This window comes from Doryrhamphus excisus, chromosome 4 (assembly GCF_030265055.1).
Source record: "Doryrhamphus excisus isolate RoL2022-K1 chromosome 4, RoL_Dexc_1.0, whole genome shotgun sequence".
NCBI classification, from domain to species: domain Eukaryota; kingdom Metazoa; phylum Chordata; class Actinopteri; order Syngnathiformes; family Syngnathidae; genus Doryrhamphus; species Doryrhamphus excisus.
Genome location: NC_080469.1, coordinates 11843520 through 11869568, shown reverse-complemented (window position 1 = coordinate 11869568; position 26049 = coordinate 11843520). Strand labels below are relative to the sequence as shown.

The 26049-nt window shown below is 39.8% G+C and overlaps 2 protein-coding genes across 6 annotated transcripts in view; both read left to right on the top strand.

The window, feature by feature from the left end:
- The first annotated feature begins 4523 nt into the window (after positions 1–4523).
- Positions 4524–6510, top strand: LOC131127754 (uncharacterized). The gene is made up of 3 exons (XM_058069967.1): positions 4524–4672; positions 5861–6142; positions 6253–6510. Exons 1-3 carry the CDS (start codon positions 4524–4526, stop codon positions 6443–6445), a joined length of 624 nt encoding a protein of 207 aa, XP_057925950.1. The 3' UTR covers positions 6446–6510.
- A 2766-nt stretch (positions 6511–9276) lies between these two features.
- rhobtb4 (Rho related BTB domain containing 4) overlaps positions 9277–26049 on the top strand; it is a 41839-nt gene continuing 25066 nt past the window's right edge. For 2 of the 5 annotated variants that reach the window (XM_058070384.1, XM_058070380.1), the window contains exons 1-2: positions 9277–9424; positions 9858–9936. The gene's annotated coding sequence lies outside the window, so the exon portion shown is untranslated. The other 3 variants (XM_058070382.1, XM_058070385.1, XM_058070381.1) reach the window with 3 other exon arrangements.

The window sequence follows — 26049 nt, the reverse complement described above, 5'->3', positions numbered from 1 at the left end:
CTCCATTCACGGCAACATTTGATTGGTTAAGCAAGCCAGAGCAAGCGTTAGTGGCACAGCCAGAGTGAAGAGGGAAGTTTTCTCGTGTGGAGAACGCCCTCAGAGCAAACACACATGTCAAGGTAAATGCAAAAAACGCAATGCAATTTAAAAAATGCAATAAACATCCCATTGCATCTCACAACTACTACTAACGTTAGCGTGAGCAGCAAAATAACTAATAAAAAAATAAGAATTCAGGGAGCTATTAGCTACATTTTTCTTGAACTTTACAAGAGTTGCTGCAAAACCTATTAATTCCCCGTACTTTTTATTGTGTTTGAAAGATAAGTTATATTAAATATGACTTTATTTACAGTGGAAACATTTCAGGGAGCTATTTATTTAAAGGGGACATATTATGCTTTTTCCACTTTTCTGACATATAAATGTTTGCATGCATGCAAATTACCTTACAGGCTCACAAGGTCTGGAACACAGATAGTCCCACAAAAAACGTGTAATGACAACATTTCCACTATCGATATTGCCAAGATTGTCTGCACTTAGCGAATGTGGCTTCTGAGCTCTGTGGCACCAGCGGTGCCTCTGACAAAGCGTGTTCAACAGTGAGTGCTCCTCCTCAGGCAGGCGAAGTGGATGCAGTGCCCTCGCGTCACTCATTTATCATCAACTCCTATACTGACAAAATTCGAAAATGGGATTCGGCAGTAGTCCAGAAGTACTTTGGAGCACTTGGGAGTGTGACCAATCACAGTTGTGGGTGGAATAAATTAAAACAGACCTTCGGAAATCCAAGGAAATGCAGCTGGAAAAGGTGCAGCTTCTCGAAGAGCTACAAAACTTTCAGTGTGGGTTATTGTGTGTAGCTGCTCTATAGGAGTCTACTACACTACTCAATACAAAGTGCTGAAAATGAGCATAATAGGTCCCCTTTAAGTTTTTATTCAACTTCTCCGAGATTCCTCAGAGTTTATTTGTTTGGTTAAGTAAACATGCTTTAGGCAGTTAAACCAAGTTAAGTGTTTGTTTTATGCAACACTTTTACTTACATTTTTCAATTTGTGATTGACTTGCGACAAGTTCAGGGTGCGGTCCACCATTACCTAAAATCAGCTGGGATATGCTCCAACTCCCTGTGACTCTGAACAGGAAAATAGATGGATGCTTTTCATTCGTGATATAGCACTGGTTTATGGTTCAGCACTGCCCATCCCAAACACACACACACACATATATTTTCTTCCGTCATCTTGGCGGCATGGATAGAAAATAAAACTTAAGTGCATTAAATTAGAGTAAAATAAACATGATCAGATCCTGCCATCTGGAATGGCATTGTTGCCTAGCAGTGGGCGCTGTTTGATGTCAATATGCTGATGCTGGAAAGTGTACAATGTGTGTTTAGGCCTTTGTGTAAGTGTGTGTCCATATGTGCATGTGGATGACACCACTCAATTGATGATAGATTCATGTTTCAAATAGTACTTCAAATCAAGTTAGATTTAACAGTCTGTGTGTTTTTTTGTGTGTTTGTGTGTGTGTGCCTGTGAGAGTGAGAGATTCTCATAATTGAAGACCATATCAGCATGTGGGGGTTATTGTGTTTCTAGTCTTGTAATGGATGTACAATACCATTTATTCTGTTGTTGTTAGAATGGTATGGTATGGTATGGTATGGTATGGTATGCAAGGTTCCGATGGCAATAAGGAAAGTATGGAAAAGTATGGAATTTTATTTGATAATTTTCCATGTCTGAAAAATTATGAAAAATGGAAACTGAAGCATGGGGGAACAATATTAATATTTCCAAACCTGTCACCACTGTTCTGTTTTTTAAAAGATAAATCGCTGTAATCATTTGGAAAGATTGAAAAGGGAAGTTGAGAAGCCAGTTCTCTGCTCTTATCCTCCTCCAACTCTTTTTATGAGCTACATTGAAGAGTTTTAATTTAATTCTTAAGTCTAATTGAATAAATCCCTTACACACATACACAGTGCCCATATTATATAACTCCTGTATTATTAGCTGACCTGACATAAGACCTGTGTATAATGTGGAACCCAGTTACAATCACGCTGTTTATGCGGGTTTCCTGAACCGACGCCATGTTGGTTGTGAAGTCACTGCCAGACTATGCAGCCCAGTCACAGCAAAGTCAAGAAAGCGAAATAATCTGACAAATAACTATGATATAACGCACATAAAAATGACCACAAGAATGTTTTTTGACAGCTGGAAAATAAAAGGTTGACACCAGCGACCAGGTGCAAAAAGCACTGCCATGAACTAAAACAAAAAAAGTGACATATTCACAACAATGACATTCACTAATATTGTGTTGTGAGGTGGATGATGCTTTACTGGCAATGATAGCCACAATAGACAGCACATTAGCCACCCAGCTGGAGCGTCAGTTCGGAATCCACACTGCATTAGCCACCATGAGCACTTGGCTGGCTACCATGAAGCATATTAGTAGGAGAAATGTGAATTGACTTACTGCCACCTTGGCAGGCTTTTCCACGGTCGAGCATCTTGTGGGTTTTTGACTTTATATCTCCATCTCCGGGACAGTATGGAAACATTTATCCCACAAAGTTTGCTGATCTGACGAGGTGAATAAGGGGAGTCGCCAATTAACCTAACATGCAGGAAACCGGACTACCCGGAGAAAACCCACGCACGGGGAGAACATGCAAACTCCACACAGAGATGTCAGAGCGGGGAATGGAACCCTGGTCTTCTAGCTGTGTGGCCTGCGCGCTAACCACTTGGTTAGTATGCAGCCGGGCTGGGTCATATTAATGAAAAAAAAATAATTTTTCCAAAAATCTGCTAGTTGCAATGCAATATAATAATTTTTCTAGGAAATCCTACCAAAGTATTGTGTGAAAACGTTGTAAGCATATTTTTGCATATTTTATGTTAGCAATTTGTGTCATTTGTCAGCTGGTTTAAGGCAGCAATAACAATGTGCAACACACTAAGAAATAAAAGCAGTGTCAAATATAGTTGTAGTGGGGCCCTGCTGACCCTATTTGCTCAGCATATTCCCCAGCTGTTCTGTCACTCTCACACAAATACACATGTATCACATATGCTCCTGCAATAAACACACACACACATCCATGTAAGCTACCTTTCCACAAAGCGGAACAGTTTAAGGGAATGAAAACAGGCCAAGGATTCTGCTCATGACTATCGTCAGCCTCATTTTGGTTCCATTTTTCACATATACAATACCGCTCAAAAGTTTGGGATCACTTGTAAATTTCTTTGTTTTCCAAAGAAAAACACACTTTCATGCATTACACAAACAATTTTTATCAATTTTAAAAACAATTAAAATTAATCAGATGACTTTCAAAGAAAGATGTACATTTTTGCATAGAGGCCTACTATCAACAACTGTCAGTCCTCCGCATGAATCTCCAGGTATGGTTGTTAATGCAAATAAATAATTTTATAAGATATTAGAAAACCCATCTAAAAATCAAAACTAAAACTAAAATCTCTTACCATGCTGTTAACTACTCCCTTCAGAGGGCAGCACAAACTGGGTCTAACAAGGACAGAAAAAGGACTGGGAGGCCTGATGCACAACTGTGCAAGAAGACAAATATCTGAGAGTGTATAGTTTAAGACAAAAACGCCTCATAAGTCGTCACCTGGCAGCTGCACTAAATAGTACCGGTCAAACTCCAGTGTCAGTATCAACAGTGACGCGACTTCAGACTTCATGGCAGGATTGCCAAGAAAAAGCCATATTTCAGACTGGCCAAAAACATTTCCAAGTGATACCAAACTTTTGAGCGGTAGTGTAGGTCACACAGTCTGGAGATCTGGTTTCCTTCTACATTCCAAAAACATGTTAGGTTAATTGGTAACTCCAAATTGTCAATAGGTATGAATGTGAGTTTATTTATATGTGCCCTGCAATTGGCTGCCAACCAGTCCAGGGTGTCCAAAGGCAGCTGGGATAGGCTCCAGCATACCCATGACCCTAGTGAAGATAAGCGGCATTGAAAATGGATGGATGGATTTTGTTAACTTGCTACCTGGTCTGCCATCTGGCTTCCTGCCTGCCCATCAGTGCAGAGTAAATTCTATGTGATCAAACACAAAGTGGTAAATGGAGCAGAAGTACAAACACTGCAATCTGCTCGTTTTGTCCTGAAAAGCCATGAGGGCTTTTGTGAATTACGCAGTGACCCACACACCTTACTATTAACCTCACAGACACCCCAACAGTGCAGACAGGCACTGATATAGGTTTTAATAACCCCGTTGGATTGATATCAGATGTAAAAACGGAAGGGAAAGAAAACCACATGAAGGAAAAACAGAGTTTGTCTGCATACAACCAACGAGTGTCAGGGCAAGGGTAGCTCATCCTTGTTTCCATGGCAACCCCAATGTGCTGCCAGTGCAGCGACACCAGTCAGGAGTACTGTGCTGTGGTCGTGCTGACATGAGACACACGTGCCGATGCCCAGCTGACAGCATTGAGCGTACGCCATGTCTATTCATAGCATCTCAGTGATGCCAAACAGGGACACAGGCGGCGCGTTAGCGGGCCAAAGAGGCTGGACCCACGAACTGAGCGGTAACACGAAGAGTTACCTGATGAATATGCACGGGCAGGCGCTCGCACAGAAAGTCATGCCGTGGGTTATGTCATCCTTGTTTTGATCTGTGTCCAGGCCGCCATCATGGCACCTGGCACCACAGATATCAATTACATCAATTACACAACTCCACACTTCTTTGAAGCCCTGGCACATGCTATGTTCATATGTGTGCATACTTCAAGAATCAACATTTACGTCACTCATGCTTAGCAGCCAGTTCTGTTTTTTTCTGACCCATGCATCACTGTAACCGAGCACATTCCAAGAATATCTTATTAAGTAAGCACTCTTGAAAAAAATCAGACATCTTTTGTAGAGTCCAATAACTAAACAAGTCATGACAATTTAGTCAGGAAAAAAAATACAGTATCCATTATTTTTTTTTCATGTATGCATAAGTACTTACATGTACAATATTTGCAAGAGAACTGAAAACAGGAATATCCAAGAAATCTTAGTAAACCCATTTTGAGTAAGAACGATGTGTAATGCACATTATAAATTATAAGGTGCATTGCGCCTTATAATTGCACTTCCAGTTCCAAAATGTATGTGCTACTTTGCACAACAAAGTGGGACCATTACCCACTGACACAGGGACGTAATATGTACACTGGCAGCGATAAACCAATCAGAGAACAAGACATAATATGTACAGTATGTACGCTTAACGGGACTGCAAAACAACATTGCACCTATCTCTCTGCTACTGTGAAAAACCAAGTGAATCAAATGAATTCTGAAATTGCAATCATTCCAGGAGGATTAACAAAAGAACTCCAACTGCTGGACATTGGTGAAAACAGGGCGTTCAAAGTGAAATTGCAGGTGCGACGGAGAGGAGAACGATGGATGAAAGACTGCGAAAAAGGAGGCACCGTGGGGCTCCTTATGAATGGGTTAAGTACAGAAATAGACCCTGTAATTGAGACTGTACCTTTTAATCCGGTGTACTTTATGGTGCGGAAAATACAATATTCTATTTTGTGTGTTTCAGGTACATGGCCAAGGAAATTCATTTTTAAGTCACTTCTTGCAGGGGGAAAGGGTGAAAAATCTTGATGAGTATGGTCACAAGTGAGATGAAATTAGTATTAAAGACAGAGTATGCAGCAGGTGCTCAATTTGCTGCTACTTCAAAAATAATGAGCCTTTTCGGTGACCAGTGCCATTCTAGTTTTCTATAGATTCATCTATCTAGCCATCTTCTTCCGCTTATCTGAGGTCGGGTTGCGGAAGCTCAGACTTCCCTCTCCCTGGCTACTTCATCCAACTTATCTTGGCCGATCCCAAGGCATTCCCAGGCAAGCGGAGAGACATAGTTGCTCTAAAGTGTCCTGGGTCTTCCCCCAGTCAGATGTCCCCCAAACACCTCCCCAGGGAGTTTTTCCAGGAGACATCCACACCAGATGCCCGAGCCACCTCATTAGGCTCCTCTCAAAGTGGAGGAGCAATGGTTCTACTCTTCTTTCTCCCAAATAGAAGTGCTTCTCACTTTATCTCGAAGTAAGAACCCAACCACCCTACTGAAAAACCTGTTTCGGCTGCTTGTACTTGCTATCTTGTCCTTTTGGTCACTACCAAAGTTCATTTACATGTAAATGTTTGCATTACAGTTCCCAAGACACAGAGGATAACCAGTCAACCCAGATTTCATTGTGTGTGTTGCCAGTACGCCGTGACACACTGACCATGATGTTGTACAGTTGGCTGCAGACATCAAGTCACTGGCTGCTTTGTGAGCAATTGTTCAGGCTCAACTGGAACTTTTGTGACCTGCTTTGTTCTGGTGATCATCAGAAAGAATAACAGCGGCTCTGAGGCAAATAGAGGCTCATTGTGGTCGCTCAGCTCCCGAACTTGTACATCATTGTGATGGCTCAATAGTTGGTGTCAAAGACCGCTTTGGCTCCTCACGTGTGTAAGTGAGACTGATCCAAACTGAACCCCAATCACCCCTTTTGTGCGTGTCAATATTGTATTGTGTCTATGTTAAAGGTGCAGTGCAATGGCCAACTGTGTTTGTTTGTTGTCATTCAGCTGATACAGGCTTTTTTATACCCATGGGATCAGCAGTTTGTCCCCCTTAGAAGAGGGACTGATCGAGAATCTGCTTTATGTGTAAATGTGGACATCAACCATTATGGCCCTATTGTGCCCTGGTAGCTCCATCAATAGTTGTATGGTCATGCAAAAGTGCTGTGTGGGACACTTTGAGATAAAGGTGCATCGCACCTACAGTACATGTATGAACTTCAGTATTATGCATTAATTGAACAATGCCATAATTGGAGATATTCAATTCCCCAATCTATTACAATTATACTGAGAAGAAAAAAAAAACCAATTACTCCTGATGCTGTCACCATCACTATAGAAGTCTAATAAAATCAAGTTCCTCTTTCCACTGTAATGTCCAGAAGTGTTCTAGGCCCACATGCTTCATATGATTATTGCCTAACCAAGTTAGATGCAAGCCCGGGCAGGTCGCTCTGCCCCCTTCACAGGACTATTCTAGGTGCTCGATTGAACAGGAGACTTGGAGATGCTTGACATTTGTTACGTTTGCTAAATTGATAAAAGGTGCTCGTTTCCAGGTGATGCATTATCGTTACACCTATTTTTACAGCAATTATATAGGGGATAACAACTACTTATTTGTAGAAAGTAGTCACATAATGGAGGTAAAGGCAGGTGGAATACAGGAAACAGCAGGCAGGAATTCAAAAAGCTTTGAAAAACTACGTATCATGAACATTTGAAAAAATATACTGTATATGAATAACTAGCAACTTAAATACACCTTCTCTAATGTCAGTTGGACAGGACACAACTGTAAAGAGAGCATTTATTGACTCTCTTCCTTCTTTGACTCTTATAACTTACAGTATAACAAGTCCAACATAACAACAAAAAATCTCCTAATGTAGACTTGAAAAATGAAAAAAAAACCAGTACAAAGAACAAAGGTTCATACCAAAATGAATCAAACTTGAACCCTGTTTCCTGTTTCTACATTGAAATAATGGCTAAATATATATACATTTTTTACTGTTCATGATGTGAACACATCATGCTTTTCTGCACAATGTTAGACTAACGTGCTTATATTAAGTAATATGTAAAATACTGGAACAATGGGACTTGCCAAACCAGGGGTACATTTTGTCATTTAGGGGCACAAGGCAAACCTAAGGTAGTTTGGGTCTTTTTACATTTTTACAAAATATAAGTATGTAATTTACGCCAATTTGTTCCTGCTTTTGAAATCAGTTACAGTTACAATAATGCTTTTATTGTAATTGATAATAACATTAAGCAACATTTAACACAATTTGTGGATTTAATACTCCACTCCATTCTCCTCAGTTGATACTGACAGTCGCAGCGCTGCTGTACTCATGTCTACGCTTGTTGTGACTGTGAAAATGTTGACATCTTTGGCAGTTTTGGTTTTTAAAAAAATGTACTCCACCCGCCTTCGCCTCTTCTCCATTCTACTGGGGTAACTCGGTGTTTGCTTGCTTCGCTTGTTTCGTGAAATCTTGGAGCCCTAGGCAGTTGCCTGTGTTTTCCTAATGCAAGCTTTGCCCCTGGCCAAAACCCTTGAACAAGTAAAAGAGGTTTTGGACAGTCACAAATTATTTATTTTATTTTAAGAAGCCTATCTCAGAATTAAGTACTTGTTACTTAAGATTGGAAATTGGTCGAAATAATTGTAGTCATAGTTAGGAAGCACTTTGGGTGTGTGATCAATCCCAGCGGAGTGGGCATGTCCGGAGGCGGGCCATGGGTGGAATAAATTAAAACATAAATCAAAGGAAATACAGCTGGAATAGGTGCAGATTCTGCAAAATTGAAAAAGCTTTCTGTGTGGGTTATTGTGTGTAGCTGCTCTATAGGAGACCAGTCAAAGGGTCAAAAAATGAGCGCAGTCGGTCCCCTTTAAGATTCTGACTATACATTCAGGTATAGCTAAGGTTAGTAGCTAAACTTTGCCAAATTGCTATCATTACCTGACAACAAACATAACTAGTTCATGTGTTTATGTTACGTCAGCAGCTGGCAGGAACCCACTGCTTACAGCCCCTTTGTTGTGTAGGGGGCACCTCCATAGGTTGTCTTACACTGGATCACACCCAGAGCTGTTTCTAAAACTGTGATTATCTTATCTACATGAGAGGGCCACGTCTCACCATCAAAACCAAGTGTTTTGAGCCATCCCAAACGTCTTTCAAGGCTCACTTCCAAATGCACAAACCTCATTATCTGAAACTTTGGCATCATAACATGAGAATGCAACATTCTAAATACATTTACGTATAGGTCAGAAAAGTAGAAAAAGCATAATAGTTCCCTTTTAAAACCCTTCTCTTGCAGTTGTTGTCTGATGGTTATTGGACTGCACTTGGCATCAGTAACAACCTTCATTCTCCGATTTGCAACATGTGAATTCTTGCAACTTTGCAGTTGGTATTAACATACGTACATGAGGAGTACATTATCACAATAGAATTTATCTATATTGTACATCTCTTGCAGGCCCGTATGATGCATTTCATCTGCATGTACACGCACATGCTGGCACACTGCACTTTATGAATGGATGGGTGTGGCTCTAAAACCACGCTGGAGATGAGGCTGACGTCGAAAGCTGCTGCTGCTGCTGCTACTGCTAAAGGCTGGCCCAGACTAGGGTGGAACATCAACATAAGTGGGCGCAACCACCACGGAGAGAACAGGACAGGAGAGACAGAGGACTTTTAACTTCTGCAGGGACACTACACGGTGAGGAGAGCGCACACGCACACAGGGTTGAAGGAAAAGACAGCAACATAAGAAATCTACTTTTTCGCCCACGAGACGTAATTTTTTTAAGCTTGACGAGCCGCTAACGAAACAAAAAAGTGTCGGCGTGGATCCACTTTCACATTGGTTGTTAGAAACAAACAGGGACGTGGGGGGAAAAAAAACTCTCATCAGGACCACACGCCAGCCCAGACAGCGGAGATCCACGCGTCCACAATAGGGTTCGGCAGACGCGGACTGTGCGCGCCTGCGTGCGTGTGTTGGGAGTGTTCTTGAAACAAACACGAGCATGTGTGCCGTCAAATTACATTCCCATTGGCGGTTCTCGGCGTTATCCGAAGCGGAACAAACTTAAAAGGATTCTGATTTGCATCATCATCTTCATCATCAGTGAATATGTGACTTTTTGCAGCAGAGGCAGAACCGAGAGGTGTAAAGTGAACTGTGAAGTGGACGTCGAGAAGCGAACTAATTCCAGAAGTATTTTAAAGGTAGGAAACAGTGTAAAACAATGTTACTGGGATTTTGCACGCAGCAAAACTTTGCAGAGGGCGGGCGGAGGTTGCGTAACGGTTCAGATGGTTTTGGTTACTAAAAAAAAGTTTTGGTCTTATCCATAACCCTGAACTTGATCTTTAAAAGATATCGGTTCTTGGTATGCATGCTGCAATTGTATATTTAGTTGTTGTTGCTGCTTTACTGTGAACAAGAAAACACATTGCATAAAACTTTAGTGGGTGTGTCACTTTAAACAGCTGACGAAATGTCTTGTGTGTATACCCCTAAGGCGTATAATCCAAACTGATGAGTGAAGGTCACAAGAGGTTTTTCTTCACATGTTTACATGCATAAACTCTTTAACCACCTCTTTAATTGTCTGGTCTGCAACTGTTCTGCATCTCTTTCTGCTGACCAAACTGACTGTTGTGTGAATTAGTCTGGGTTGATTTGTTATCAAAATACAAAAAAAGAGAGAACTCCACCACTGGGGGTGACCTGAAAAGCAGAAATATTCACAAAAAAGGTCAGAGCAGACTGTATTTGCTCGGCTGCGGTCTTTTGGAGTGCAGGGGGTACTCCTGAAGACGTTTTATCACTCAGTGATGGCCTCTGCCATCTTCTATGGAGTGGTCTGTTGGGGGAGCAGCATCACAGCAGCTGACAGGAAGAGGCTGGGCAAGCTGATTAAGAAGGCCAGCTCTGTCCTGGGACGTCCTCTAGAACAGGTGGAGGAGGTGGGTCCGAGGAGGATGACAGCCAAGCTGTCCTCCATGATGAACAAAGTCTCCCACCCCCTGCAACGCACACTGACTGCACCAATGACCTCCATTAGTGACAGAATGATACATCCAAAGTGTGTGAAGGACAGATATTGCTGGTCTTTCTTACCTGCAGTTGTTAGAATCTATAATAAAAACTGCTCCAAAAAGTCTGTGCAATAACCGTGCAATAACCATGCAATAAACAGTGCAATAACAGTGCAAGACACCCATCAACATGTAGAGAGCTGTATATAGTGTATATGATTTCTGGTTTTAATTTGTAGCACCCTGTGTGCTTTGATATACGCTTATGTGCTAATAACCAATAACGGCATAGCTTATCAGTGTATGGATATATTGGCTTACCAATGGGGTGGTACCCTTATAGCTTTGGAATATACTAAAAATGTATTCTCTGGAATACACTAGTGAAGACTGTACTTTCAGAAATGTAAAAACAGTAATATTATAATATTAAATAATATTATAATATTTGTGTACATGCTGATGCACTTACTACACCCTGATATCCCTTGGAGAAAAAAAACATTTATTTAAAATACTTGTGCCATCAATCCATATATGTTCTCTCAGTTAGAGTCTATCTCAGGGGTGGGCAAACTTTTTGACTCGCGGGCCGCATTGATATAACAAAATTTCCGGGGGGGGGGGGGGGGCAGACTATATATTTTACACGTAACAGTCCACCTGGTATTATTGTATCTGTAAAATTGTCATGCAATCTGCTATTATTATTTATTATTTTATATTTATATTTTAAAAAATTATAAAATATTATAATAATTAAAATAACATTAAAATAATTATTATTATATTATTATTATGTAAAATTTGCAAATATAACAATATTATATATAATTAATATAATAACTAGCATTAATATAATAAATATAATAATCATAATAGAAATAATAATAATATAATAATTATTATTTTAATTTTATTATTATTATGTGCTTGTGTTTCTTTTTTCAGGAGCACTTTGTAAACAACAGACCATGTCAAACAACGAAATTGATACAACCATCAAAAGGTTGGCTCAGGCCATGATGCCAGGTTGTATGTTGAGTTTAAATTAAATACTTTTGAAAGATTGGGCGGGCCGTATTCAAACACTTGGCGGGCCGGATGTGGCCCCCGGGCCGTAGTTTGCCCACCCCTGGTCTATCTCATCAAAACTACACACTTGACAGATCAATCACAGGGTATTCAAAATCACATTGGATGCAAAAAAAAAGTCAATATCAATGGCCTGCAGCAATGTTTAAATTTAGAGTTTCTTACAGTATGTCAAGTTTGGGGGTCCACAAACAATAACCGCTTTCCCCCGAGAGATAATCGTCAAGTTTACCTCGTAAGAGCCCTGCAAAGTGCAATGTAACCTAGTAGACTGACCACATAATTATTAACTTTGTCAAGATAGGCACATCTTGTAAGAAAAGAGTGATTTCAGGAAATGATGGCTTTTGCAAACAATGTGTCTGATTTCTGTGTGAAAGTATCTGCAAGCTTGTGTATACAAAGTAAACCTTGTTGTGAAGCAAGGACTCATAAATGTCGATACAGTGGTGGTGGTCTTCTGTTTGGATCAAGTTGACATCAGTGCATCCATTCTGTTTTGTTCTATCAGCAGTAGATCTTTAACCATTCTACCTTTGGGGTGAGGTACTACCACTGTACAGGAGGCTGATGGTTTCCATCTGCATAAATATAAAGTATGTGGACAAAAAGAGCCATTCAAAAGCATGGCCATTGCATTATTAAAAAGAGAGTAATATAACAAAGATACTGTGCAACATGAGCTCCTCTTCCCAGCACCACATGATGTTTGTCCTCTTGAGAAAGTTTTGCAGAGAGAGAAAATGAAGTGGTGGGTGAATGGAGAGAGCGCTATTGTGCTTGGGCGATGGGACCTCCCTCTTACTGGCTGCCTCTCGCCTGCGTAGTTTTTAAACAGGCTGTCAATGAGCACAGAATAAGCAGTAGGGATTAGAAGAGATGGGAGGGAGAGAGCGAGAATTCATAAGCAAAAGAGAGTTTTGGTTTAGATCAAATTGCATGGAGCAATGCATTGTGGGAGATGGAGGAGGAGGGATGTGTCAGCTGCTAGTTTGCTGATTTTTTTTCTCAAACTGTTATGTATTTCAATGAATGACAATACTTTTATAGGCCTCGAGATCACTCCATGTGTGCATAACAGCTCATGGGTGTGCTAAGAGACATGGATAAGAAGGTGTTGCCAGTGAAGACAGGAGAGGGCAGGGCAGGGCTGGGCAAGACAGGACCAAGAGGGTGCGCAGAGATAAGAGGATCAGGAGAACCACAGGGCAAGTGTGACTGCTGGATCGGGTCCAGAGGGGGAGGAGGGAGTTCAGGGGGGGGGGGGCTTGTGGTGATAGAGAAACATATTACACAACCTCACTGTTGACAGAATGTGGTGAAAGAGAGCAAGGTTTCTGGGGCCAGAGATTGGACACCTGAGCCACTTCTATAAGCCTCTTCTGAACTTTACACAAAAAGTAGAAAAATATATAAAGTTGTCTGAAAAAATGGCAGACCTCAAGGGCATGCTACTTCGTGGTTACTAGGAGACAAACAGATGTTGATGCCATTTTGATTCCAGGGGGTGAAAGATTGATAGTTTTGACTTACACTGGTGTAAATGAATTCCTGTATCGGCACCTTTATTAGAGCCATTTATTTGGGGGGCATTGCCCCATCTGCCCCAGTGTAGAGTCAGTCCCGGTTGGCATCACACTTTCAGCTGCCACTAGGTTGACTTCCCATTATGTGCAACGTCTTTGATCTGACATCATGTGATGGGACAATTAATACAAAAAAAGTTAAGGCTGTTGACTGTGTAACGTTCACATTCGCTTTAAACGGTTCAGTAAGTAAGGCTTGTGAACTTGTGTAGAATTGCATGCACTTCTGGGTGGTATTTGGTATGTTTAATAAATGTATTCCTTATTTTGTTTCTTTTGGCTTTTTCCTGGTTACAGAGTCGCCACAGCGCATCTTTTTGGTATTCCTAATTATTATTATTGTATTTTTGTAATTGTTATTATTTGTTGATTTATTATATATATATATATATATATATATATATATATATATATATATATATATATATATATATAATACAAGAAATAGACAGAATATTTGATCTAGGTTTCATATGCTGGGCATGTTGTTGTCTGCTTACACTCAGTTCATAGTTTATTTTTATGCACACATGATTGAGGCCTGATTCGGATCTGAATCCATGCTGTTGTGATATATATCCCACAGGGGAGGAAAAAATATCTGAATTAGGTCACTAGCCTTAAGACATTTCTGGTATTGTAGCGAATGCTTGCTACTGTGGCTCAACCCCCCCCCCCCCCCCCCCCCCCAAATCATCCCGAAAAGTCATCTCATTAACAGACACATACAAACACAATGACTCATAGAGAAAAGCATGAACTCCTGAACCAGCATGTGCAAACACTTCTGGCAAAAGCATATTGACATACGTATGTGTGTCTGGCCTGGTAAGAGCTGAAGGCTTTAACCCTAATCTAGAGTGAGAGAAATGCCCATGGGTGCCATTGCTGCCAATCAGGGTCAGACCAGTTTCACCCAGGACCACATACGTCAACCTAAGGCCCTTCACATATATATTCATTCACACAATGTTGTATGGGTGAAAGATTGCACATTCTTTGCAGTTTCGAGAGGCTGATGCAAGCTGACTGACACCCTGTGTCTCTCGCCAATACACACACACACACACACACACACACAGAAATGAAAGACTCCGATATAGCAAGTCTGGGTGCAGTATGGCAAGTTGTAAGTGAGATCTACCATGATCTTAGTCAGTGTTTGTCTCTGTGGTTTTGATCCCACATGGAAATCTGGAACTGACTCACTATGTGCTACGCAGTTCGGTTTGCCACTTTCAGCCGTTTGGTCCCATTTATAGTCACCTCTTACTTCAGGGACCCTCTAAAAATAAACTGGTGATTAACTCGCACAGATTCACTCAGTAAATAACGGTAACACATATCATAATGACAGAATGATCATAGAATCCTGCATACTGTTTTGTCCCTGCCTCTCACATGATTACATCACCCTCAATTCAGTGTTAATAATTAATCGATATCATCAGTATCATTCTTGTTTATGAACCTGGAGCTACTTAATGCTAATGCATTTTCAGCAGGGGTCATGTTCTGCTAAAATACAGACTTCCTCTATGGTGTTATGCCACATTATTGTCATGATGGTTTTATTTCATTTCCTTTTGATGCATTTCATCAATAATACAACTGGAACATAATATGCTGCTAAATAGTAAAAATGCATGTTGGATATTGTGGAGTGAGCACTCCACAAGCACTGTACTTGGTGTAGAGAGTATTTCTCTGGTCTGTGTGACCTTTGATCACTGCTGGATTAGCTTGGATCAACAACCATACACCATCCCAGAAAGCCTCTCCCCACTTGACCTTTCACCTTACACCCATGCTTTAAGCCTAAGTGGTGGCTGTGCTTGCAGTTTGGCCGGTGAATGACACGTGGTCACACTGAGAGACTATGATACCCCAGTTGTGACAACATTGCAGCAGTGCGGCTATAACCGGACACCGCTATAGATTTTTCCATGACACTATTTCTGGACACCTACTGTGCATAGCTATATGTGTGTTTGTGTGTTTAATGATATTCCTGCAAGTCATGTTGTATTCTGACCTTCATATTGCAGGTTCAAGCAGTAGGAACAGTAGGGCTTTGCATTATTTCTCTGAATTTGGTTATTTTTTCCAGGCCGTCCAAAAGGATTACACGAGAAAGTGCAGGATTATAAAACCCACTCAAAAGTGTATTAGATCAAATTAAAAGTGCTTTCATATTCATACATGTGGGGAATATGTCTATGGTCTTTGTTTGCACAAGGGCAATACAATGTGAGGAACAAACAGCTCAAGTGGATAAACAGCATGCAGACTATTTGAAGTAAACACAAAGCAGCGACTTCCTGCAATGCCTCAGCCCGCATGTAATGTGATTTATTTGTCCATCTGTGTGATTTTTGCTTTTACACTCGAGTTCTTTCCCTCCCTTCCCTTTTCTCCTCGCTATTTCTGTATGTGTGAGCAATGTCTAAATAGAGGCAGACACATACTGGTGTGCTGGAGCCTGACAAATGATAGATTTTAGCACAACGGAAAGTATTAGCTGCTATTTGGAGCTTGTATTGAAACACAAGGGACTCTCAACCTGCTGGTTGGAAGTCACAAAAAAGATTAAGAAATTGTTCAGATGAAGTGTAGAAAGATGTCTTTGAAAGTGTGATTTAATGCTAAAAGACGTTGCCATATAGTTCATAGGGTTTACTATAGGGCAGTTTATTTTGCAGTTGGTAACTTGGAAACGTACATGGGATATTGTTTGTGCATCCACACTGTGCCGGATTAGTAAATGGTTGCATCCAGACGAGAACAGATCACTGTGTCAAAATGATGTAATTTTGCAGAAAGGTTATTTAAAATCTCCCTGTGGTTATAACTTGGGATGTCCGATATTGGCTTTTTTTTGACGATAACTGATATGCCGACATCAATTTTCTATTCTGATATCAACCAATACCGATATGTGTAATGTCTATACCGCTTATCCTCACGAGTGTCGTGGGTATGCTGGAGCCTATTCCAGCTGTCTTCGGGCGAGAGGCGGGGTACACCCTGGACTGGTTGCCAGCCAATCACAGGGCACATGTAGACAAACAACCATTCACACTCACATTCAAACCTATGGACAATTTGGAGCTGCCAATTAACCAGGCAAACTCCACACAGAGATGACAGAGGGTGGAATTGAGCTCATGACTCTTAGCTGTAGGCCATGCAGCCCTGCCTGTAAAATATCACATAGATATACAAGCCTCAACCAGGGTCCAGGTTATGTTGACATTATTTTAGAGTATACAGACTAGAAATGTAGGCACCCTTTGCTATGTGCAGGTATGATGTGTGTGCTGATGTACTGACATACAGCTTGTCTGAACCAGACTGAAGTTCAGAGGTATTTGACTTGGCTTTCCTCTTTGTTTGATCAGGCTGTTTCTGGAATTCTGAACGACCTGCACTGAGGACACAAAAGTCTTGCTCATAGTCAGACTTTTTAACCCTTTTGTTATGCAAAATATATATATTTTAAAACATTTAAAAATATGGTAATAGAAACTATTCCTTCATACAGTATATGATTTAAAACGGAATACATTTATATCTCATTGTCCCGTCACTCTTGCTTCATTTGCCCTCTCTGACTTTTTCCTGTTTGTTGTCTGCTGCTAATCTTTGTCCAAAGCTAAGAATGTGACAGTAGCTGTTTGAGCATTATTACTCATTTCACGACAGGTAGCAGTCCAATGACAAAAACCTTAGACTGATTGTTGCACAGGTAAGCTGTTGGTTCCTGCTTCGACCTTCCCAATAATCCGTGTGTGAAATTTGCCAATACCGATGACAATACAGATTTTTGTCTAATGAGAGCTACTTTGAGAAAATGAAAATGGCCAAGAGCTACCCTTTTTGGTAACTGAGTTGAAAAAATGAGCTGGAAATCTCATATTAAAAATATACAACATAAGGTGGTGAGAAATATTTCAATGTTATGTTGAACAAAGCAAAATTTGAAAATTCCACACTTCCTGGAATAAAGGAAGTGAACAAATGTAACAGTAGCAGATTGTAAAAGTAACCAATGGGGTGATGCATGTTCAAATAAAATTCAACCATTAGCATTATAATTAACCATTTATTTTCAGAGCTTATTTCAAGCCAAACAATGCCAATATGCTTGTTTTACCATAACATTACCAAAATGCTTACTATATCCACAACTCATGTTTTGAAGAATCAGAATCTAGAATCATTACGAACCGGAATCAAAATGAGGAATCGGAATCTGGAGTCACTCAAATTCAAACAATGCCCAACTCTACTCTTGGCGTAGTTGTCAAACTACTTAAATTCCTATTTTACTAACTCTCATAGTGATCTTTACGAAGATTTGTCTGTGGACAAATGTTTATTGGAGGGCTTAATATTGTGGTGAATCCGTTTATGTTGCTGTGTTGCTGCAGGATAAACTGTCTACAAGTAATCACTCTTACTTGCCAAAAGTTGCTATTTAAAAAAGTTGCATCTTTATTAGACAAAGTGAATTAGTGCTTTAGGAAAAGCAACAAATGGGAGAGCCTTAATAAGATTAGCACTGCCACTCGGCAGTAAAAGTGTTTTGGCACCTGTGCTGACCTCTGTGTCGCTGTCCAGCAGGGAAACTATATTTGGAGTGTACATGAGTTTAAGCATTAATTGGCAATCTTACAGCAACTTTTTTCTCACCAGAATTTAGTAGCAAAATAAAAAACACAAAAATTATTGTACTTCATGCTTAAGGTGAATATTGGTAAATGTGTCCCCCTGATGGCAGCATGGTGGTACAGTAGTGAATGGTTGTTTTTCCTATGTGTCTTGTGGTTGACTGGCGACTATCCACCTCTCAGCTGCAATAGACGCCATCCTTGCAGTGACCCTGAACAGGAAAACTGATATAGAAAATGGACCGATGGATGTCCTTCTGACATGCAAGACTATAGTATTCTACTCCAGACCTGGAGGTGCAGCGCCACCTGCCGGATCTGGTTGGTGACTTTTCCTTGATGCAAGTGGACTGTGATGGCAAAAAGTGAAAAAAAACTTTCACTTTCATTTAGAGCCACACCAAAATACATCGAAACCCTGGTTAGCGTCATTCATTCCAGAACAGTAGTTGGCAACCTGCGGCTCTTCAGTCTCCTTGTGGCTCAGATGCCAAGCTCTGTGATTTTTTTAATGAATAGATTAAAAAAGGGTTCTCCTGTTTCAGTGCACCATAATAATAAATTAATTAAAAGGTGGAAAGGGGACCTATGATGCTTTTTCCACTTTTCTGACCTGTAAATGTATTAGAATGTTGTTTTGTTATGTTAAATGATGCCAGGTTTCAGAAAATGAGGTTTGCACATTTGGAAGTGAGCCCTGAAAGACGTTTGGGATGGCTTGGTTTCAGAGGGAGATGTAAAAGTGTAGGTTTGTGATGTCACACATAGGTGGGCTTCCTTATATGGGCGTGCAGTCCAGATACTACCTCTGCCCTCCTTCAAGCTCTGCTTCTGTGTTTACATTGTTAGCAATGGCTCACAGGAAGTGTTTCTTTGGGTGCAAAGGAAATCTACATTTGTTTACAATTCCTAACCACACATCAGGCATAAGGCAACTCAATTTAAAGGGCCAAAAAATGAGCATAATAGGTCCCCTTTAATTCTGAATCAACATATTCCAATGATGCTGGCTTACTCTGTGTTTATGAGGTGAGAAATGCAATCCACACATCGAAACACTGTGAAACACACACACAACCATAGAGAAACAGGAGCGCGAAGTGATAAGACAGCAGAGAAAATAACGAGTCTGATTTTTTCGAGTATTCATTTTTGTGATGCAAATGTACGTATTATGCTTTTGAACGCAGATTGTTTTGAGAAGCCAAACTCTTTACTTAACTGTCCACAACAACTCTCTGGAACTACTTTCCTCAGCACCAAACTCCAGAACTCGGCTGAAGACACAAAGTGGGGAGTGACCAAATATCTTGGTTTGAATTGTACTTTTTTAACCTCGCAACCAAGGGTGCAGTTCACTAACATTTTGTGTTGGATTTCAGAGTAGCAGTGGGTAGTCTGCTATGCAGTGTGTCTTTATCACAGTCTATCACAGTGAGTGGTGCCACTCAGGAATGTAAAGCACTCACTGGGCCTGTCAGCTATGAGTACTAAGAGAGTAAAGCTCTCTGCACATTGTCCACTCTGCACTTTGCTGACTTAGACCTCAAACCTAATATAATCAGCAATTAACAGGAACTTGACTGTGGCATAAGCTGATGTTGGCAGTTATGTTTTGGAGGCCTTGGTTGCACACGTCACATGTGGTAAACATGTGGCACAAAATGTAAGTGTATACAAACATTCTTATCTGTTTATCCGTAAACAGCCAGCAGTTTGACAGTGATATCGTCCCAACTTCCCATTTGTGCACTTGACATCCTGCCCTTCCTCTCTTCCTCTTGTTCAGTTATTCCTTCCTTTATCCAGACCCAGGAGCCACTTTACATTCCTGACATTTCCTTCCATCACTGCCCATCCGCAACACTTATTGACTCACCCCAATCATCCATCGTCATAACAACTGTTCCCACAGATGCTTGGAATTCTTTAAAACATTGAAAACATTGACCTATGCATACAGTATAAAAAATATAAATTCCACAGCATACATTCATTTAACATAATGACACATACATATTATTTTAAAAAAACCTTTGCAAAAATAGAATTTTAATCTGACCATGACCTAACCTTGGACTTGTTTTGGGTCTGGATCCTAGGTTTGGGAACCCCAGCATTAAAGTAGTTTTTTTTTATAAATTATTATACATGACATGAAGTCACAGGAGTTGTCAACAAATATTGCTAGACCTCAGTTCCGTAAATATCAAAGGATTGCACTTTTTAAATAAAATTTTTGTTGTCATTTTTTTCCAACTTTATTTTTTTCAGGCTTCTTTTTGAAAAGTCATTGTACATTTTTTTCCATAATATTATTTATTTTCTTTTATTTATTTTATTCCTATAATCGTTTCACTTTGTTGCCATAATGTTACAGTATAACATTTTGGGCAACCTAATTTTCCACAAAATATAACATTATTTTGTTAACAACTACTAAATGTTTATTCTTGGATAATTTTTTTTACTTTTTTCTTCATTAAAAAAATTACTTTTGTTCTTAATATTTTAATTTTATTCTTGTAAATTATCATAAAAATATTACCACAATATCTTGACTTGACTTTTTATCTTCTCATAATAGAATAACCTTTTTGCAAGCAATTTCCCCCAACGTTTTTCTCTTAATAATTGACTCTATTCTTGTAAAATTGTTGCTATTTTTTCCATTTTTGCAGTTGTTGGTGGGGTTTTGCTTTGTTTTTTTGTTATATCATGTGTCACCTGTCAATAAAAAAGCAACTGATCTAGCACATTACATTTGGTGAACAGTAACTTGAAATATAGCAATGCATGGCAATGATAACTTAATAGTCAACAGACTGTTCTATGTATGTTAAATGCACTCTGCAATCGAGATGTCTAATGCATTTTGACAGCTCACAACAGCTGCATTTGCGAAAAATGATGGTGGTGTTCTGTTTTCTTAGGAAGGGCATGGCTTGGCGTGCCACTTTTTTTTTACATAGACATACAATACATGGCCTGCTTTGAGAAAGTTTGTCACTCAGGAAACATACACCTCCACAAGCGTTAAATCCTAATAAGTAGCACATTGAGTGGCTCTGACACACACTCCACTTCAGTGTTTTTGTTTTTGTTTGACAAGAATAACACAGTGATATGTCCTCATTAGGATGTACTGAGGAAACAACAGCTGACTTCACACATGCACGGAGCTTCCCAAATGATTGTGGGTACAATCTATAGATAACACAAGAATTAAACAATACTGTATCTCCTCCTCTACTTTCTCTCAGTCCTTATCAAGCCTCCAGTGCTTTTCACTTAAAGTCACACTCATCACCAATTGCCAAATAGGCCGACTATTACAAAACACACTCTGTTTCATGCCAGCATAGCGGGTCTGACGCGCACCTCGCCGAATGTTCGTGTGTAAGAGAGAGAGAGAGAAAGATTTAGAAGGAATTTAAGAGATTCAGGCATTGCAACAGATGTGCATTTGTCAGTATTCTGCTCTTTTCCTTCAGCTCTTTGAGGAATGCCAGTATCAATGTTTCCCACAGTGTTGCCCTTCACTCATACCCTTGACCTTTGACCCGAGAATGTTCATCTCAGGGGAAGACATTGAAAATGACAGCGAAACTCCTCATTCTTAACAAATAAATCAATCATCTCATACTGTTATAGTACTATTACTTTGCGTTGTGCGTGTATCAGGACTGAAGGTAGAATTCAATCCTTGATACTGTTATCCCTTCAATAGTGCTGGAACTGTTTTTAAGACCCACTGCAGCTCTGACCTACTTGTGTCAGTGCACACAGTACACATGTACATGTTTTTCATTGAGTGTGTTTGGAGGGTCTGTATGTGTTTGTTAGAACTCATAACGGTGTGGGTTGGAGGCAAACCCTCAGCGTACAGTGTGAGAAACTGACTGTTTGGACAGCTTTAGGACCACTGTAGCCTAGTTGGATGTAGAATCTGTGGAGGTGTGGTGGCCAGGATTGATTTAGGCTTATGATTTAGGTCTCTAATTTTGGGGTCATTAATGAAACTGCAATTTACCATTTCCTCACTTGGTGGTGGAGTTATTTGTCTGGGGTTGCATGAGGTTGCTGGTACTGGGGGAGCGGTAGTTTATTGGGGGACTTATAACTTTCAACTGGGACCTCCATCAACTCTGTGATGTTATCATAGAGGACTGGAAGAGGATTCCTGTAACAACCTTTTCAGTTCTGGTGAATTTCACGACGGTTCACTGTAAGGTGTAGTCACTTGTATTTTTTACTACTGAGACAATAATGGCTGTGTGTTGAGTCTAGGGCTGCAACAATTATTCAAAACATTAAGAGTTTCTCGATTACAAAAATATTTGATGATTTTTCCTGCTTCGATGAATCACTTACGTCACCAAGCGTATGTCACTCATGCAGATGAGGGGGAGGAAAGTGGGTGTTTGAAGATGCTGGAAGATTGAAGAGGCTATAGAAAAAACAGAAAAAAAAACACGCTAAACAAGAAGTTCAACATCGTGACGTGTATCCGTTGTGTCATGCACGGTTGTATTGCTGTTGCTGCTGTGCTGCAACAATAAAATCCCAACGTGAAACACCGGTTCCTTGCGGGAAGATGTACACCTATCACAATTGCCACCCATCGTATTTTAATCCGCTATGTTGTGTAGGTTGTGTCGAAAAGTTACTCATTTGATTGTGCCGATCACACTATGAACTCCATAGCGGAAATTAGATTTTTCTCATTTACTTGTTTGTTCATTTATTACTGCCTGACTAAGTGACTCAAGGAACTCTCCCATAAACTTACCCATAAATGGTAAAATAATGGACCACTGGTTCAAAATAACTACTCAGGGGTGATGTTCCTAAGGTGATGTCAAAGCAGTGCAGATGTGTCCAGTTGTCGTTTAAACATTCACTTTGTCCATAGAACAGGTTTTAGTAAAGTACTTGTGCCAAACACTAAAGGGCACTGGAAGCAAACTTCCCACACAGTGACTAAAAGAGCGAGAAAGTCGCACATTCCACTTTTTTTTCATTTGGTAGTGCGGTGACTGAAAAGGCCAGACGCCCCATCAGGCTGTGCTGCTTGATAGTTCACTCACAAGTGTTCCTCCCTGAAACAAAGAGGCAGACTCTCCACATTTCTCATGCCTCTCAGTGCCAATGCTGTTGAATCCCTACTTTATTCTGTGGCATTCCAGACCATCTTTCATGCTGCTCCTTTCGGGCAATGCCAGACGGGTCAAGGGCCACTGTTTTCTCAGGAAGGGAAAGACCAAGCTGGTTAAATATATATATATATATATATATATATATATATATATATATATATATATATATATATATATATATATATATATATATATATATATATATATATATATATATATATATATATATATATATATATATATATATATATATATATATATATATATATATATATATCGACAACAACACTTCAACGCTCTGTGTACATTTTCAGCCCCACTTGTTTTATTGTGGTAAGTAAAACCAAAAACCAATCACCATGCAATGGCAAATGCTACATGCCTGGTGTGTCATGTTTGCCAACAAAATGATGCATCTCGTATTGAGCTTGACAAAGGCTACGCCAATCGATGCCACATGTTTGATTATTTCCTGACCAAATTTATCTTCATTCTAACATACATGCATTTGTTTACACGTTTTGCCGAGCTGCCGAGACTCCAAATGTGACATTTTACCACAGTGATTTTTTGTTTTTAAAACAAACAAGCAATCTCTATTCGTTTAGAGCTTGTTTTTGTGCCACGGGGAAGTGGATATATTTTGCATAATAAAGAAATCCTGGGCGGCACGGTGGTCGAGTGGTTAGCACGCAGACCTCACAGCTAGGAGACCAGAGTTCAATTCCACCCTCGGCCATCTCTGTGTGGAGTTTGCATGTTCTCCCCGTGCATGTGTGGGTTTTCTCTGGGTACTCCGGTTTCCTCCCACATTCCAAAAACATGCTAGGTTAATTAGCCACTCCAAATTGTCCATAGGTATGAATGTGAGTGTGAATGGTTGTTTGTCTATATGTGCCCTGTGATTGGCTGGCAACCAGTCCAGGGTGTACCCCGCCTCTCGCCCAAAGACCCTCGTGAGGAAAAGCGGTAGAAAATGAATGAATGAATGAAAAAAATCCTGATTCCTAAAATGAAATAAAGGTTACTATGAAGCATATGAAATAATGTATTTACAACACTTTTTAAAAAGTCTTGTATCCTTCATAGAAGGATGTGGGATGTGGGAATTTTTGTCCATTCAACCAGAGAGACATTTGTGAGGTACTAGTTCATCCAAAAAGGAACAGAAAACGGTCTTCCCTCAAAACCGTTTCCACAAAGTGAAGATTGTCAAGGAGGTTTACGGTGCAACTGATGAATAAATCAATTACAAAGTATGTCCCAAAACTTGAGAATACATAGCGTGTAACAGCAGGTGTCACCAGAAGAAATAGATATTGCTGAAGATCAAATATTTAATCTCTCACGCTTTGCTTTTTAGCCCACGAGAAGCAAGACGAAGATATTTACAGAGCACTTTGTGACAGAGACAGAAGCCCTTGATGCTTTGACCACATTGACTCAGGGTCAGGGAGTGTGTTGTGTCCCCCTTTGTCAAAGATCAGTACCAACACCTGCCAGTAGGTGTCTGTCTTCAGTCTTCTCCACTGACAAGGAAATATCAGGGTTACATGAGTTCCTGCTCAAGGTCCCAGTTAGATGCATTGCAATGCTCCCACAAATTTTAAGTCTACCTCAGCTACCTCAAAGCAAAGGCGGACTCAATAATGCACCTTATTTGGAAAGCATGCCCAAGCAAAGTTGCATACCAACATAGATTTAAAAATTCAAAAATAGCTTTGAGGCAACAGAGCAATATTTCTTCTAGAACAGCTTAAAATTCCAGGAATTAATTCCTTGCGATGGAAAAATATGAGTTCAAAGGTACTGGTATTTTCCACTTTGACAATTAGTTTCTTTAGTAATGGCCTGCATGTTTGCATATAATAAAATCATTATATACAGTCGACAAATACTGTATATCTACAATCATGAAATGAATTGTTAAACCACCCTTGTTTTTTCAGTTTCTTGTTCATTTTAATGTCTGGTAATTTTTTGGCAGTACAATGCTTTAGTTAGATCCAGGGTATACACTGCCTTTTTTTTTTTAGGTATTTGTAGTAGTGTAGAGCTGAAGTGTAGTACGACAACGGTTTTGAAAGTGATCGTAGTGTGTCTCTACTAAGAGAACATAATATGATTGGGGCCTCCCCTACTCCCTGAAAAAACACTTTTTATGGAGCATAATTGATGGAGTTTTCGCTTCACTCAAGGCTCTGTTTACTTGCTAACTTACTAAAAATCTATTCCGCCTTTGACATAATTGCAGTTTGCTTAGAGCAGGGTATCCAAACTTTATTCCACCACGGGCTGCATACTGAATTGCTGTCGCTATCAGTTATTTTAGAAATTAAGTAATCTATTGATTGTTTTGTTTGATTAAAATGTGAGTGTGAATAGTTGTTTGTCTATATGTGCCCTGTGATTGGCTGGCGACCAGTCCAGGGTGTACCCTGCCTCTCGCCCGAAGACAGCTGGGATAGGCTCCAGCACCCCCGCGACCCTAGTGAGGATAAGCCGTATGAAATGAATGAATATATATATATATGTGTATATGTATGTATATATCTATATCTGTGTATATGTATGTGTATATATATATATATATATATATATATATATATATGTGTGTGTGTGTGTATATGTATGTGTATATATATATATATATATATATATATATATATATATGTGTGTGTGTGTGTATATGTATGTGTATATATATATATATATATATATATATATATATATATACACATATATATATTTCAGGTGGAAGGAGCAGTGTAATGTTTGTGACAA

What these genes read in the sequence shown, in the direction of transcription:
- LOC131127754 (XM_058069967.1), top strand. Translation starts at nt 4,524, where the DNA reads ATGTCTATTCATAGCATCTCAGTGATGCCAAACAGGGACACAGGCGGC. An exon ending in CTCGCACAGAAAGTCATGCC is followed by an intron (nt 4,673 to 5,860) that starts GTGGGTTATGTC and finishes CGCTTATCTGAG; the next exon opens with GTCGGGTTGCGGAAGCTCAG. An exon ending in GCTTCTCACTTTATCTCGAA is followed by an intron (nt 6,143 to 6,252) that starts GTAAGAACCCAA and finishes TTTGCATTACAG; the next exon opens with TTCCCAAGACACAGAGGATA.